Source organism: Thamnophis sirtalis, unplaced genomic scaffold (assembly GCF_051295495.1).
Source record: "Thamnophis sirtalis isolate CommonGarterSnake01/CBP01778 unplaced genomic scaffold, rThaSir2_p1.2 scaffold_13, whole genome shotgun sequence".
In the NCBI taxonomy this organism is placed as follows: domain Eukaryota; kingdom Metazoa; phylum Chordata; class Lepidosauria; order Squamata; family Natricidae; genus Thamnophis; species Thamnophis sirtalis.
The window spans coordinates 43,769,746-43,785,706 of NW_028261393.1; the positions used below are offsets into that span (position 1 = coordinate 43,769,746).

At 46.4% G+C, this 15,961-nt stretch overlaps 1 protein-coding gene across 1 annotated transcript in view; it reads left to right on the forward strand.

Annotated features, from left to right (window-relative positions):
• The first annotated feature begins 2,420 nt into the window (after positions 1-2,420).
• The window catches only part of LOC106540033 (sodium/hydrogen exchanger 2-like), a 44,865-nt gene continuing 31,324 nt past the window's right edge, over positions 2,421-15,961 (forward strand). Inside the window, exons 1-5 of the mRNA XM_087727103.1 lie at positions 2,421-2,598; positions 6,663-7,126; positions 8,531-8,781; positions 13,573-13,790; positions 15,349-15,545. Of these exons, the coding sequence (XP_087583229.1) occupies positions 2,421-2,598; positions 6,663-7,126; positions 8,531-8,781; positions 13,573-13,790; positions 15,349-15,545 (1,308 nt within the window). The remainder of the gene's footprint in view (positions 2,599-6,662; positions 7,127-8,530; positions 8,782-13,572; positions 13,791-15,348; positions 15,546-15,961) is intronic.

The window sequence follows — 15,961 nt, forward strand, 5'->3', positions numbered from 1 at the left end:
GAGAGAGAGAGAGAGAGAAGGAAAAAAGGATGGATGGACAGGATGAATCAATGAATCAGAATCAGAGTAGAGCTGGAAAGAACATAGAATAATTTTATTGCCACTTTAAATGTATACTAATTGCCATACATTAAAATGAAATTTGATTGCATACAGCTCTCAAAGGGTCACCACCTCCTTGGAGGTCTTCTCGCCAGCCCCCTGCTCAAGCAGTAGATTATCTCAGAAAACTGGCTATTCAGACTCTTCTTAAAAACTTCCAGTGATGGAGCACCCACAACGTCTGGACTCTGGAGGCAAGCTGTTCCATTGGTTAATTATCCCCACTGTTAGGAAGTTTCTCCTTAATTCCAGGTTGCTTCTCTCTTTGCTTAGTTTCCATCCATTGTTTCTTGTTCTACCCTCTGGTGCTTTGGAGAATAATTTGATCCCTTCTTCTTTGTGGCAGCCCTTCAAATATTGGAATACTGCTGTCATGTCACCCCTAATTCTTCTTTTCTTTAGACCAGTCAAACCCAAATCCTGCAGCCGTTCTCCGTATGATTTCGTTTCCAGGCCTTTGATCGTCTTAGTTGCTCTTCTCTGAACTTTTTCCAAGGTCTCAACATCTTTTTTGTAGTATGGTGAGCAAAATTGGTTGCAGTAGTCCAGCTGTGATCTTCCTGGGGTTTTATAAAGCGGCACTAATACTTCACATGGTCTTGATGCTATGCCTCTGTTTATACAACCCAGGATTGCATTAGCTTTTTAGGCTGCTGATGCCCACTGTTGGCTCACATTCAAGTGGTCATCTACTAGGCCTCCAAGGTCCCTCTCACAGTTACTGTTTCTCTCACCTAATCTGTACTTATATCTTTGATTTTTCAGGAAGGGAGGAAGAAAAGAAGGAAAAAAGGAAAGAAGGAAGGAAGGAAAAGAAAGGAATGAAGGACAGAGTTGGGAAAGGAAGGGAAGGAAGGAGTGAAGGAAGGAAGGAGAGCAAGGAAGGGTTGGGAAAGGAAGGGAAGAAAGGCAGGAAGGATGGAGGGAAGGAAGGAAGGATAGAAGGAAGGAGGTCTATAATACAACATTCTGGCCATACAGATATGATGGCATAGATAGAGGTTTGTTCTTCCTCTCTTATAGATAGGGGGGAAATAAATCAATCTCTAGAAGTGAATATTAACGCATCGGCTAGAGGTGGGACTCTTGAATCTGACCAGCAAATATGACATTCCCTAAACAAGAGTTTGAACATGGAATGGAGAATTGAAATGATTGGAACTTAGTTGGAGGACGTGAGGTAGGATTTTGAGGAGAATTCATTCACTACTGAGTGGTATTTCTGCCCCACTTAACGATTTACACATTAGAGACCACAAGCAATGCTCTATATAACTGAACATCTTCAGAAATACTTCAGAAAGAAGCAAAACTTGAACAGGCTTCGGACAACCAGTTTACCCAAGATGGATGAAGCCAAAATGGAGCTGGTTTATTTATGGACTTATTGACATGAACTTTGCCCATGTTTTAGGACTTTGATTCTGGTTGATGTTCTGATGAGTTCAATTAGTAAGCCTAGTTTTTTTTAACAGATTAACAGAGTTGGAAGGGACCTTGTAGGTCATCTAATCCAACCCCCTGCCCAAGCAGGAAATGCTACACTATTTTTGACAGATGGCAGTCCAATGTCTCCTTGAAATCTTCCAGTGATGAAGCTCCCATAACTTCCGAAGGCAACTTCTGTTCCATGGGTTGATTGTTCTCACTGTCAGAAAATTTCTCCTTATTTCCAGGTTGAATCTCTCCTTGGTCAGTTTCCATCCATTGTTCCTTGTCTGGCCTTCAGATACTTTGGAAAACAGCTTGACCTCTCTCCTCTCTGTGGCAGCCCCTCAAAATTTCAGCTTTCTCCTCTAGGATTTTCAATACCAAAGTCTGTAACATTCAGATCTGGAAACCCGTCAGTCCTAATTCTGCGAGAGCCAAGAGTGACATCCTCATGTTGGGCCTTTTCTGAATAAATCTCGTATTTATCTCACTTGAGGACTGCAGTTCCAGTTTCCTACAACTGAAATCTCCTTTGAACAGAGTCACTCCCAATTCTGTTTAATTAACCATAGGCTGCATCGTGTAAATCTTATTTTAATTGGGAGTTGCGTGTTTCTGGCCTTGAGGCAACTCTCTGTTTCGCCCTGTCCAGTACTGCAGCTCCATTTATGTAATTCAGAGGACAGTAGAGGATATAGTCAACTTGGAACAGCCTAAAGGGAAACATGCAAGCAGGGACATCCATGTTTGGTGAGAAGATAATCTGCCAGCGTTGATTTTCCCTAGGCAGACGGAACGACGGCAGGTGGAAGGAGATGGGATTCATCCTAAGTGAGATGGTTGCTCCCAGATTCTGTCTTCTAGGGTCTTTCTTCTTCTTCTCCTCAATGCCAAGGACTGCCAGTTTCCAGAACACTACAGTTCTGGAGTCTCTGGGTGAAACAAACTGGGAGACTAATTGGACAAATGAATCTAAAGATGCTGCAGGCTTCTTCGATTATCAGCATGTCCAGGTTCCCTTTGAGATTACGTTGTGGATCTTGTTGGCTTCCTTGGCCAAAATAGGTATGTTTCTGAAACTCAAAGAGTGATTTCTAAACAGAGATTTTGGAAGGCAGTCCAACTACAGGACAGGACAGTAACAACTAAGGCAAAAAAGTCATAAAATGGGACAAAACTCATTTAACGACTGCCTTGCTCAATAATGGAAATTTGTGGTCATATGCTGAGGACCCACCTATGTTTATTTCGGTATTATTCATTATGTATATTAATAAGCTTAGAAAATTATTTTTGAAGACTGAAGAAAAAATATTGGTGTAGCTTAAAGAGCTGATGTACAGTTTGTGAAATTTGTGAGACTAAAATTTACAGTTGTTGTAACATTTGTGAGAAATTTTCACTGATGCTGCCTTCTTCTGGAGTATCAAGTTGTGTATTCCAGGAAAGATATTATCACGTAGAGAGCTTCTGCATCAATGTCCGCAAAAAGCACCATATTTAACAAACGTTTATGCACATATATAGGAAAGTATATAAGGCTATATCTTTGCAACAATTCTTTGAGTTGTATTGCATTATTTGGGTACAACAGTTTGCATAGTTATATTATACCGTTTTTACAACTGCTGAAAATTCAGGAACTTTGTCTTACATCAAGATTCTATAGGTGAATGTAAAATAAATATTATTGTTCTCCATTTGTTGGTTATGTATTACATTTTTTTAAAAAAACTTAGTAATATTTGTGACAGTGGATTTTCAAAATAAAGCCTTAGTAAGACCACCCCTAGAGTATTGAGGTTGAGGTTTATTGGATTTATATACCGTCCTTCTCCCAAGGACTCAGGGCGGTGTACAACATAAAAGAAAACACATGTTACAAAAATTAAAAGGGACATTAAATAAAGTATCCCAACCCCCCCAATTGATATTTACAATAAAATTTTAAAAATTAAATTAAAATTAACAACTAAATTAATCCTGTATTTTATTCTAATCAGGCCAGATGCTAATCAGATGCAAAACTTGTCAATCAGAAGACCGGCTTGCTGGAAAAGCCAACTTTTTAGGGTGTGTCGGAAGTCCCAGAAGTTGGGGATTATGCGAAGCTCCAGGGGCAGCTCATTCCAGAAGGAAGGCGCTCCCACAGAGAACACTCTCTCCCAGGGCTCGCTTGCCAACACTGTCTGGCCGACGGCACCCTGAGGAGGCCAACTCTGTGGGATCGCACTGGACGGTGGGAGGCTACCGGTTTTGGTCACCACACTATAAAAAAGATGTTGAGACTCTAGAAAGAGGTCAGAGAAGAACCACCAGGATGATTAGGGGACTGGAGACGAAAACATACACTGAACGGTTGCAGGAACTGGGCATGGCTAGTCTAGTGAAGAGAAGGACTAAGGTTTAGATTTAGATTTAGATTTTTAGATTTAAAGTTTATTTATATGCCGCCCTTTTCCCTGGGGGGACTCAGGGCGGCTTACAACTTAAAAAGGGGGGGGGAGACAAACTTTTAACATATAAGACAAATACATAATTAAAACACAACATTCATACTATTCGGGCAGGTTGTAGTCTTAACCCCAGGCCTGACGGGATAGCCAAGTTCTGAGGGCTGTGCGGAAGGTCTGGAGGGTGGTGAGGGTACGAATTTCCACGGGGAGATCGTTCCACAGGGTCGGAGCTGCCACCGAGAAGGCTCTCCTCCGCGTAGTTGCCAGTCGACATTGACCGGCAGATGGGACTCGGAGGAGGCCTAACCGGTGCGATCTAATAGGTCGTGTGGAGGTAATTGGCAGTAGGTGGTCTCTCAAGTATCCAGATCCACTACCATGGAGGGCTTTATGGGTGGCAAGTAGCACCTTGAAGCGCACCTGGAGATCGACAGGTAGCCAGTGCAGCTCGCGGAGGATAGGTGTTATGTGGGTGAAACGAGGTGCACCCACAATCGCTTGCGCGGCCGCATTCTGGACTAGCTGAAGTCGCCGAATACTCTTCAAGGGCAGCCCCATGTAGAGCACATTGCAGTATTCCAGCCTAGAGGTCACAAGGGCACGAGTGACTGTTGTGAGAGCCTCCCGGTTCAGGTAGGGGCGCAACTGGTGGACCAGGCGAACCTGGGCAAATGCCCCCCTGGTCACAGCTGACAAGTGATGTTCGAAAGTCAGCTGTGGGTCCAGGAGGACTCCCAAGTTGCGGACCCTGTCTGAGGGGCGTAGTGTTTGACCCCCCCCAGCCTGATAGATGGAATACTAGCCAAATTGGTGGGAGGGAAACACAACAGCCACTCGGTCTTATCTGGGTTGAGCACGAGTTTGTTAGCCCTCATCCAGTCACTAACAGCTTCAAGTCCCTGGTTCATCACTTCCACCGCTTCATTGAGTTGGCACGGGGCGGACAGATACAACTGGGTATCGTCCGCATACTGGTGGTATTTTATCCCGTGCCGCCGAATGATCTCGCCCAGCAGTTTCATGTAGATGTTGAAAAGTAGGGGGGACAGGACCGAACCCTGCGGCACCCCATATGTTAGGGGCCTAGGGGTCGATCTCTGCCCTCCAACTAACACCAACTGCGACCTGTCCGAGAGGTAGGAGGAGAACCACCGCAAAACAGTGCCTCCCACCCCTACCTCCCGCAGTCGTCGCAGAAGGATACCATGGTCGATGGTATCGAAAGCCGCTGTGAGGTCAAGGAGAACCAGGATGGAGGCGTAGCCTCTGTCCCTGGCTCTCCAGAGGTCATCGGTCAATGCGACCAAAGCGGTTTCTGTGCTGTAGCCAGGCCTGAAGCCAGACTGGAGAGACATGGTAAGGGAGACATGATAGCAGCCTTCCAGTATTTGAGGGGCTGCCACAGAGAGGAGGGGTCAACTTTTTTCCAAGGCACCCAAAGGCCAGACAAGGAACAATGGATGGAAACTGAACAAGGAGAGATTCAATCTGGAAATAAGGATAACTTTTCTGACAATGAGAGCAATCAACCAATGGAACGGCTTGCAGGAGTTTCATCACTGGAAGCTTTCAAGAAGAGACTAGAGTGACATCTGTCAGAAATGGTGTAGGGTCTGCTTGGGCGAGGGGTTGGACTGGATGACCTACAAGATACTTTCCAACTCTGTTAATGTGTTAAAATTTTTTTGGCTAGAAACAAAAACATTTGTTACGTTAAAAATATTTTCTAGAAATCCTGTGATTTGCGTAAGATTAGGGAAATGTACAGAATTGCACAGAATTATGCAACCTTGATTTCTAAGCTTCCAAATTGTTTCTCACTTAGCTAATTTCAAAATTTTAAGACTGACCTAGTGAATTTGGCTTTTCTTAGAAAAGAGCCCCAAATGCTTTTGAATGACCACTGTGTTTTAAAACCAGCTTTCTCCAACCGGGTCCTCTGGCTGAATTCACACATAACTCAAGAAAAAAAAATCAAATTTAGGATTCCCTAGCCTTGGCTCAATGGCTAAGATGCTGACCTTGTCAATCGGAAGGTCGGCAGTTTGGTGGTTCAAATCCCTAGCACCGCGTAATGGAGTGAGCTCCTGTTACTTGTCCCAGCTTCTGCCAAACTAGCAGTTTGAAACCAGGTAAAAGTGCAAGTAGAAAAATAGGGACCATCCTTGGTGGGAAGGTAACAGCGCCTTTGGCATTTAGTCATGCCGGCCACATGACCATGGAGACATCTTTGGACAGCGCTGGCTCTTCGGCTTTGAAACAGAGATGAGCACCACCCCCTAGTGTCGGGAACGACTAGCACATATGTGCGAGGGGAATCTTCACCTTTATTTATTTATTTATTTAATTTATTTGTCTTGTATGCCGCCCACTCCCGAAGGACTCCGGGCGGCTCACAATAGACAAGGGAAAGGGGGATAAATAGACAAAGACTTTAAAAAGAATGCAACATTCACAGTTTCCGAGGGGCCTGCTGGAGCAGCCAGGACTTGGTGGCTTTGCAGAAGGCCGGGAGGGTAGTAAGGGTCCGGATCTCCACGGGGAGGTCATTCCAGAGCCTTCCACTCACACTACAGTTGGAATGCAGCTGGTTCAAGTACCCGTGAAACAATGAAACTAAATTATGTTGGGGGTCTTGGGTTTTTCTCAATAATGTCCTCTTATCTTTGTCAGGTTTCCATTTGTTTGAAAAGCTACCATCCGTTGTCCCTGAAAGCTGCCTACTGATCGTGGTTGGCCTTATCATGGGAGGCATAATCTTTGGCTTGAATGACAAGTCGCCTCCCGTTATGGACAGTGATATCTTCTTCCTCTATCTCCTGCCCCCCATTGTCCTGGATGCAGGCTATTTCATGCCAAGCCGCCCGTTTTTTGGGAACATTGGAACCATCCTCTTGTATGCCGTGGTGGGCACAATCTGGAACGTCTTTGGCATCGGATTTTCTCTTTACCTGATATGTCAAGCAGATGCCTTCCAGCTGGGGGATATCTCCTTGCTTCATAACCTCTTATTCAGTAGCTTGATTGCCGCTGTTGACCCAGTTGCTGTTCTTTCAGTCTTTGAGGAGATCCATGTCAATCAAAAGCTTCACATTTTGGTATTTGGGGAATCTCTGCTCAACGATGCTGTGAGTGTTGTAAGTATTGAACTATTAGGGTTCAAGTGCATGTCAAAGTATTTATCTCAAAGGCTTCATCATAAGATGATCTTTTCTTAAATCAGCCTTTTGCATGCTGGCTGGAGGAAGTCTTGGTATTGAAGTCCAGGTGTCTTGAAGGTTGTTGCGTCCTGCCAGCGGCAAGCGGAGCTGGCAGCAGATTCAGACAGTGAGGAGGTTGGGGAGGAAGATGGGCCAGTCCTGGAGTCTGGGGAAGGCTCTGATGAGGGCTCAGTGTTGGAGGCAGAAAGGGGGCCAGAGCAGAGGTGGGTTGCTACAGGTTCACACCGGTTTGGGCAAACCGGTAGTGGACATTGGGACTGGGTTGCCGAACTGGTAAGGACGGCTGGCTGGCCACGCCCCCGAACCGGTTCCCAGGTCACCCATGCCATTGCTAGCATGTTTTTTACTCGTTTTATAATGTTATGCACATGCACTGAAAAATTAACAAGCAACTGTGAAACCCACCCCTGGGCCAGACGTGTATGCCAGTTATCAGCTATCTTCCAAGTTAGACATCAGTGAGGCAGATGAACAGCTGGAGCCTGTTCCCAGTGTGCGCATGCACAGAGTTGCCAGAAGAAGGGAACAGCTAAAGAACAGGGGTCGACTTGGGAGTAAGGTCACAGGTGGACGATGAATGGCCCCTCTCAGAGGAAATCAAAGAAGAGTGAAAGGGGAGTGGAGTTTGCAGGAGACAATTAGTTCACTTCATTGGTTCGTGACTCTCCGAGACTCCTTGCCAAGTTTTGCAGATGTTGGCCTGGCAGCTCTCCAAGCCAGAGAAGGTCTGTGACCCTAAATCCTCCCTTGAAAGACTTTGCTGGATGTGAATGAGCAGAATTCACAGCAAATTAATAAAAGGGGTTTTTGTCGGGACAATGAGTTTGCTTCATGCTCTTGGGAAGCCTAATTCAGAACAAAGGTGCCCAGTTTCAGAAACCCTGCTTTACAGGAAGAGAAGTGGATATTTATTTAGGAGTGGATATTTATTTAGAAATGGATATTTATCTGACCTATTTCTTCTTCTCCTTCACATCTCTTTGGCTTCTCAGACTGGCATTAGATCCCAGGATTTCTTTCATGGGACTTTCTCTGATTGGAAGGCGTGGGCCTCCATAAAGATTTAGAAATATATAATAAATATATAATAAAAAGAATGGCAAGCATACTTCCACCACTTTGCAACAATAAATTATGCAAAAAAAACCCCAAAACCCTGGGCTAGAAAAAACTCAAAAGGTCTTTTCATATATCCTAAAAATAAGGTAGAAAACAAGAGCCCATTTCTCCAAGGAAGATAACTTTGGAGAAATCTGGAAGGGATATTCTGGCATTTTATTTTTCTTGGGAAAAACAGCATCGTTTCCGTTTTCGTTTCAGGTGCTTTACAGGCTGTTCCGCTCCTTCTGTGAAATGCCAACCATCAGAACTGTAGACGTGTTTGTGGGCATTGGGAAGTTTTTTGTAGTTGGCGTCGGTGGGCTTTTGGTAGGCCTTCTCTACGCTGTGACTGCAGCCTTCACCACTCGCTTTACCAAAAATATCTTGGTGATTGAACCTCTTTTCGTCTTCCTCTACAGCTACTTATCCTATCTCACTGCAGAAATGTTCCATCTCTCTGGCATTGTGGCGTAAGTAAAATGGAAGCTGAAAATGGCTTCCGAAATTCAGTATTGACCAGAATGAATCTTAGTTTGAAAGTTTCAGCACCATCCTGGTAGCCATTAAGGTCTGAGCCTCAACACATTTTGGAAAAAAAATAGGGACAAAAACAAGTTTTAGGAAGTGATAATAAATAGATAGAATGCAGTTCTCATCAGTTTTTTTTAAAAAAACTAGAAACACAGAACTCAGAAGTGTGAGAACTTGCTTTCAGTTTCCAGTGATTCAGTTGTGTTTTGAACTCACCCACTGCCTTAAATTTTAGGGATAGTTTCATGAGTTGGTCTTCATTTCCTTCCAAATTTTCTTCCCCCTACAGAGAGAGTTGTTGATTTTTTTAAAGAGTTCCTTTCAAATGGCTTTAGACTTTCTACTGCATTCCTTTCACTGGTCTTCCTAACAGCCCCTGATGACCATACTTACCAAATGGCATCTGTGAAATATCCATTTGTCTGTCTGTCTGTCTTGCTGTGTGTGTGTTCCAGCATAACTATGGAACGCCTCAGACAATTTCAACTAAACTTGGTACAGAGATGACTTACTCTCTGGAATAAAATACCGTGGGGGGTGGGGGTGGGTGGCTAAAATACCCCTAACGCCCCTTAGGGTGTGTGTTCTGTTAAGATACAGCCTGTTGTGCCTTAAAATGGCTTCTACTGTACTGCTGTAAAATGGCTTCTACTGTACAGCGCAGTGGAGTTGCCATGGTAGTGGCTTCACAGCCCTCCACAAGGGGGCTCCCTCTGGTAAGGAGGAAAATCCAACATTAGAAATTATGTTTGGTCCAGACATTTTCAACAACATCAGGGCTTTTCCTGTCTAATATAGGATTAGGATAAATAAATACCTGGGCAACTCCAAGTTATCAGCTAGTAATGGATTAAAGTTACAGTGAGACAGGTTCTGACTGAATGTCAGAAGAAACTTGAAGAAACAGAAGTGATAGAACCACCATCCATCCACAGAGATGTTGAGAGAGAGAGAGAGAGAGAGAGAGAGAGAGAGAGAGAGAGAGAGAGAGAGAGAGAGAGAGAGAGAGAGAGAGAGAGAGAGAGAGAGAGAGAGAGAGAGGGAGAGAGAGCGCTTTTCCTCCTTGCATTGAGATTGTACTCAATGACCGCAAACTAACAAGAGTTTTATGGAACAACTGAGATTGCTGGTATCTTGTCAGATTTTGGACACTTATGTGTTGGAAAAAAAATTGGGATGCCTGTCCCATAGCCCAAGATTTCCCAGCCACAAAAGGTTCAAACATTCAAGCCAACACAGTTCTAGGCTGCATAAACAGAGGGATAGAATCGAGATCACGTGAAGTCTTAATTCCACTTTATAATGCCTTGGTAAGGCCACACTTGGAATCCTGCATCCAGTTTTGGTCGCCACGATGTAAAAAAGATGTGGAGGATTTTACAAAGAGTGCAGAGAAGAGCAACCAAGATGATTAGGGGACTGGAGGCTAAAACATGTAAAGAATGGTTGCTGGAACTGGATATGTCTAATTTGATGAAAAGAAGGACTAGGGGAGACATGATAGCAGTGTTCCAGTATCTCAGGGGTTGCCCCAAAGAAAAGGGGGTCAATTTACTCTCCAAAGAACCTGAGGGCAGGACAAGTAGCAATTGATGGAAACTAATCAAGGGGAGAAGCAACTTAGAAATGAGGAGAAATTTCCTGACAATGAGAACAATTAATCAGTGGAATAACTTGTTTGTTTGTTTGTTTGTTTGTAGTTTATTTATAGGCCGCCCTTTTCCCTGAGGGGACTCAGGGCGGCTTACAATCAAAAAAAGGAAGGGGAGTGTAGGACAATACAAAAAAAGAAATGTGCACAAAGTAAATTAGACAATAAAACTCAACATTCACTCAGCATTCGGGAGGGGCGAAATAAGATTATCCCCAGGCCTGACGGGTTAGCCAGTTCTTGAGGGCTGTACGGAAGGCCTGGACGGTGGTGAGGGTACGAATCTCCACGGGGAGATTGTTCCATAGTGTCGGAGCCGCAACAGAGAAGGCTCTCCTCCGAGTAGTCGCCAGTCAGCACTGACTGGCGGATGGAATACGGAGGAGGCCAACTCTATGCGATCTGATGGGACGCAGGGAGGTGATTGGCAGAAGGCGGTCTCTCAAATAGCCAGATCCACTACCATGGAGCGCTTTATAGGTGGTGAGTAAGACCTTGAAGTGCACCCGGAGACCAACAGGTAGCCAGTGCAGCTCACGGAGGATCGGTGTTATGTGGGCGAACCGTGGTGCGCCCACGATCACTCGCGCGGCCGCATTCTGGACTAGCTGAAGTCTTCGGATGCTCTTCAAGGGCAGCCCCATGTAGAGCACATTACAGTATTCCAGCCTAGAGATCACAAGGGCTCGAGTGACTGTTGTGAGGGCCTCCCGATTCAGGTAGGGCCGCAACTGGCGCACCAGGCGAACCTGGGCAAATGCCCCCCTGGTCACAGCTGAGAGATGGTGGTCAAAAGTTAGCTGTGAATCCAGGAGGACTCCCAAGTTGCGGGCCCTTTCTGAGGGGTTTAAATTTTGTCCCCCCAGCCTGAGTGATGGTATGGTGGTCAAATTTTTGGGAGGGAAACACAACAGCCACTCGGTCTTGTCTGGGTTGAGTATCAGCTTGTTCGCTCTCATCCAGTCTTTAACGGCTTCCAGTCCCCGGTTCATCACGTCCACCGCTTCATTGAGTTGGCACGGGGCGGACAGATACAACTGTGTATCGTCCGCATATTGGTGATATTTTATCCCGTGCCTTCGGATGATCTCGCCCAGCGGTTTCATGTAAATGTTGAATAGTAGGGGGGATAGGACCGACCCCTGCGGCACCCCATAGGTTAGGGGCCTCAGGGACGATCTCTGCCCCCCCACTAACACCGACTGCGACCTGTCCGAGAGATAGGAGGAGAACCACTGCAAGACAGTGCCGCCCACCCCTATCTCCCGCAGTCGTCGCAGAAGGATACCATGGTCGATGGTATCGAAAGCCGCTGAGAGGTCCAGGAGAACTAGGATGGAAGCATGGCCTCCATCCCTAGCTCTCCAGAGATCATCAGTCAATGCGACCAAAGCGGTTTCTGTGCTGTAACCGGGTCTGAAGCCAGACTGGAAGGGGTCAAGATAGTTAGCTTCCTCCAAGGTACGCTGAAGCTGGAGAGCCACCACCTTCTCAACAACCTTCCCTACAAAGGGAAGGTTGGAGATTGGACGATAGTTATTAAGAATAGCTGGATCCAGAGACGGCTTCTTCAGGAGGGGTCTCACCACCGCTGTCTTAAGCGCGGTGGGAAAGTACCCCTCCCGAAGAGAAGCGGTAACAACTGCCTGGATCCAGCCTCGTGTCACCTCACTGCTGTTGGCAACCAGCCAGGAGGGACACGGGTCCAGTATGCAGGTGGAGGCACTCACAGCTCGCATAGCCTTGTCCACATCCCCAGAGGCAACTTCCTGAAACTCAACCCAGAGATGGTTTGCCAAGTTTTCTCCTTGTGTCTCGGCTGGATTTACTGGGGTGGAGTCCAGGTCCGCTCGAAACCGGGCAACTTTGTCCGCCAAGAACTGGACATATTCCTCAGCCTTACCCTGTAAGGAGTCCCCCGTCTCCCTCCTATTTAGGAGGGAGCGGGTTATCCTAAACAGGGCGGCTGGGCGGGACTCGGCGGACGCTACCAAGGAGGCAATGTATGTTCTTTTTGTTGTTCTTAGGGTCCGAATATACTCCTTGGTGCATGCTGTCAAAAGTGCCCGTTTCGACTCGGACCTATCGGACCTCCACGAGTGCTCTAGGCGTCTCCTCCGGCGCTTTACCTCCCGGAGCTCCTCAGTAAACCAAGGAGGCCTCCGGGGGCCGCTGACCCGGAGGGGCCGTAGCGGCGCAATCCGGTCGAGAGACTCCGAAGCTGCCGAGTGCCAGGCAGCGACGAGGGTCTCCGCCGAACTGTGGGCGAGGGTATCAGGAATAACCCCAAGCTCCGTCTGGAACCTAACAGGATCCATCAGTCGCTTGGGGCGGAACCAGCTGGTCGGTTCCTCCTCCCTATGGTGGAGGTTTGGCCTCCGGAAGTCTAGCCTCAGTAGGTAGTGGTCTGACCACGACAGGGGTATGATCTCATTACCCCTCAGACCAAGATCGTAACTCCACTGCTCCGAGAGGAATACGAGGTCAAGCGTGTGACCCGCTGAGTGAGTTGGGCCTCGAATTACTTGAGTCAAGCCCATGGCTGTCATGGAAACCATGAACTCCTGCGCTCCATCAGAGTGTTCACTGAGCGAAGGCAAGTTAAAGTCCCCCAGAACTATAAGTCTAGGGAACTCAACCGCTAGCTCGGCTACTGACTCGAGGAGCGAGGGGAGGGCTGCTGCAACGTAGTTGGGAGGCAGGTATGTAAGCAGCAAACTTGCCTCTAGAAGTTGTGAATGCCCCAACACTGGAAGTCTTTAAGAAGATGTTGGATAACCATTTGTCTGAAGTGGTGTAGGGTTTCCTGCCTAGGCATGGGGTTGGACTAGAAGACCTCCAAGGTCCCTTCCAACTCTGCTATTGTATTGTATTGTAAACACCCAAGTTGCTTCCAATCCTTGTTTTGGTATTTTCACATTACTGCAAGCTGAGAAGCAACTATCTTTGGAAGTTGAGAATTTTTATTTGGTTCAACTTTTCATTTTCCTATCCTGCTCCGATAAGTTGGCTATGCCCCAACTGAATGGAAAAGGATTGAATGGAAAAGTATTACATTGTTTCTTTCCCCTCTCCTCAGAATCATATCTTGTGCCTTGGGCATGAAGCGTTATGTGGAAGCTAACATCTCCCTCAAGTCCCACACAACGATTAAATACTTCATGAAGATGTGGAGCAGTGTGAGTGACACCCTCATCTTCATCTTTCTTGGTGTCTCCACTGTTGGGGACAATCACGAGTGGAATTGGCCCTACATTTTCTTCACCCTCATTTTCTGTCTCCTTTGGAGAGCACTGGGTAAGGAGGAGGGAAAACGATCTGCTTCAAGGATGGGCAAATTCTCCTCTGGTGGGTGGGTGGGTGGGGGGAGAGCCATATTTGCTTTGAAGTGGCAGGCCAAGAGGATGTGGAGAGGCAAGGCGTGATGCCAGGAGGAAGAACTGAATTTGGTCTGCGATTAAATTGAATTAACATCAAGTTTCAATTCAATGAAATATGGTACTCCTCGTGGATTTAATTCCCCCCCCCCCCTGTGGTGTTTGAAGTTACAAATTGGCAGGAACATTGAGTAGAGCTCCAAGTACAGCTTTTGGGGAGCGGAGGGGGGGCAGGGGGGTGTCCAATGCTGGCAAGGAAGGACTATGGAGCAATTGAGAGATTATAGTTTTAGCAAGAGAGGGATAGAGAGGGAAAAATGGGGAAGAAGTTAAAATACATACATACATGCATGCATGCATACATATTGGCAAATACATGCATACATGGTCCTTTATTTTTCCTTGGTTTCCCTCCTCCTCCTCCTCCTCCTCCTCCTCCTTCTTCCTCCTCTTCCCCTACCCCTACCCCTACCCCTATCACTCCTCCTCCTCCTCCTCCTCCTCCTCCTCCTCCTCCTTCTCCTCCTCCCACCACCATCAACTAATACAGGCAAAATCTTATATGCACTGAGCTCAGCTCTGGTGAGGTTTATACAGTGAACTCAAGTCCTAAACCCAGTTCAACAAAAATCAGTTGCTCTGCTCCTATTACATCATTTATGTGACATGAGGGCCCGATTCACACCACATGCTAACACAAGGGCTAGGATTGCCCCTCATGCTGAACTATAAACTAATCTCACATAAGCCCAGCCTAGCATGCTGGGCACTTCTATCATTCAACACTCTTCAAGACCCTTCAAACTCAACCTGGAAGAAGCCATTTTGTTGGTTCTCAGTTGCCACATGGTATTGGGGGGGGGGAGCAAGGGGGAGGCAGATGGAATGCACTGCCAGACACAACACCGATCTATCTCCAGTGGAACACAGTTGCCTGTTCTGAAGTTGCCTTCAGAAATTGTGGGAGCTTCATCGCTGGAGGCTTCCAAGAAGAGGTTGGACGGCCATTTGTCAGAAATGGTGCAAGGCCCCCTGCTTGGGTGTGGGGTTGGACTAGATGACCTACAAGGTCCCCTTCCAACTCTGTTAATCTGTGAAATCTCGTGGGAAGCAAGGTCATCCCCATAGGTGTCGGATGAGGAGTGGAACTGCCTAAGGAGCCTACCAATGTACCTAATTGGACAAGGTGACCTGTGACACCTGGGGAGGGAATCGTTTGCTATATTAATTATATAGAAACCATGGGAAATATCCAGAGTTGGTTTTACATGTAACTGTGCCGATATGACGTGTCCAATAAAGAAGTTCTTTGAGAGAGATCTGAGTCTCCAAGTTCTGGTTTGCTTGGGCTCAGAACCTTGATATCTTAATGGAAACAGGGTTTGTGGCAACTCTTACAGGAGTGTGATGGTCTTAATGGGCAATCCTTGGTTTTCCTACCTTTTTAAAAACCGATTGCCTTGCTTCGTCTCTTTTAGGTGTTCTGGTGCTCACGTTCATCATCAACAGGTTACACATCAATGCAGTTACCCGCAAGGACCAGTTCATTATTGCCTACGGCGGCCTTAGAGGGGCCATCTGCTTCTCCTTGGTGGTTTTGCTCCCTGATTTCCAGAGGAAGAAGCTCTTCATTGCGGCAACCACAGTTGTCATCTTCTTTACTGTCTTTGTACAGGTATTCAAGCATATTTTGGGTCCGGTGGGAAGAATTCTTTTACCCATTGGCATTCACGCACACACAGAGAGAAAGAGAGAGACAGAGAAACAGAGAGAGAGACAGACAGACAGAGAAAGAGAGAGACAGAGAAAGAGAGAGACAGAGACAGACAAAGAGAGAGAGAGAGAGAGAAAGAGAGAGAGAGAAAGAGAGAGAGAGAAAGAGAGAAAGAGAGAGAGACAGACAGACAGACAGAGAAAGAGAAAGAAAAAGAGAGAAACAGAGAGAGACAGACAGACAGAGAAAGAGAGAGACAGAGAAAGAGAGAGAGAGAAACAAAGAGAGAGAGAGAGAAACAGAGACAGAGACAGAGAGAAAGACACACACAGAAAGAGAGAGAGAGAGACAGAGAAAGAGACAGAGAAAGAGAGAGA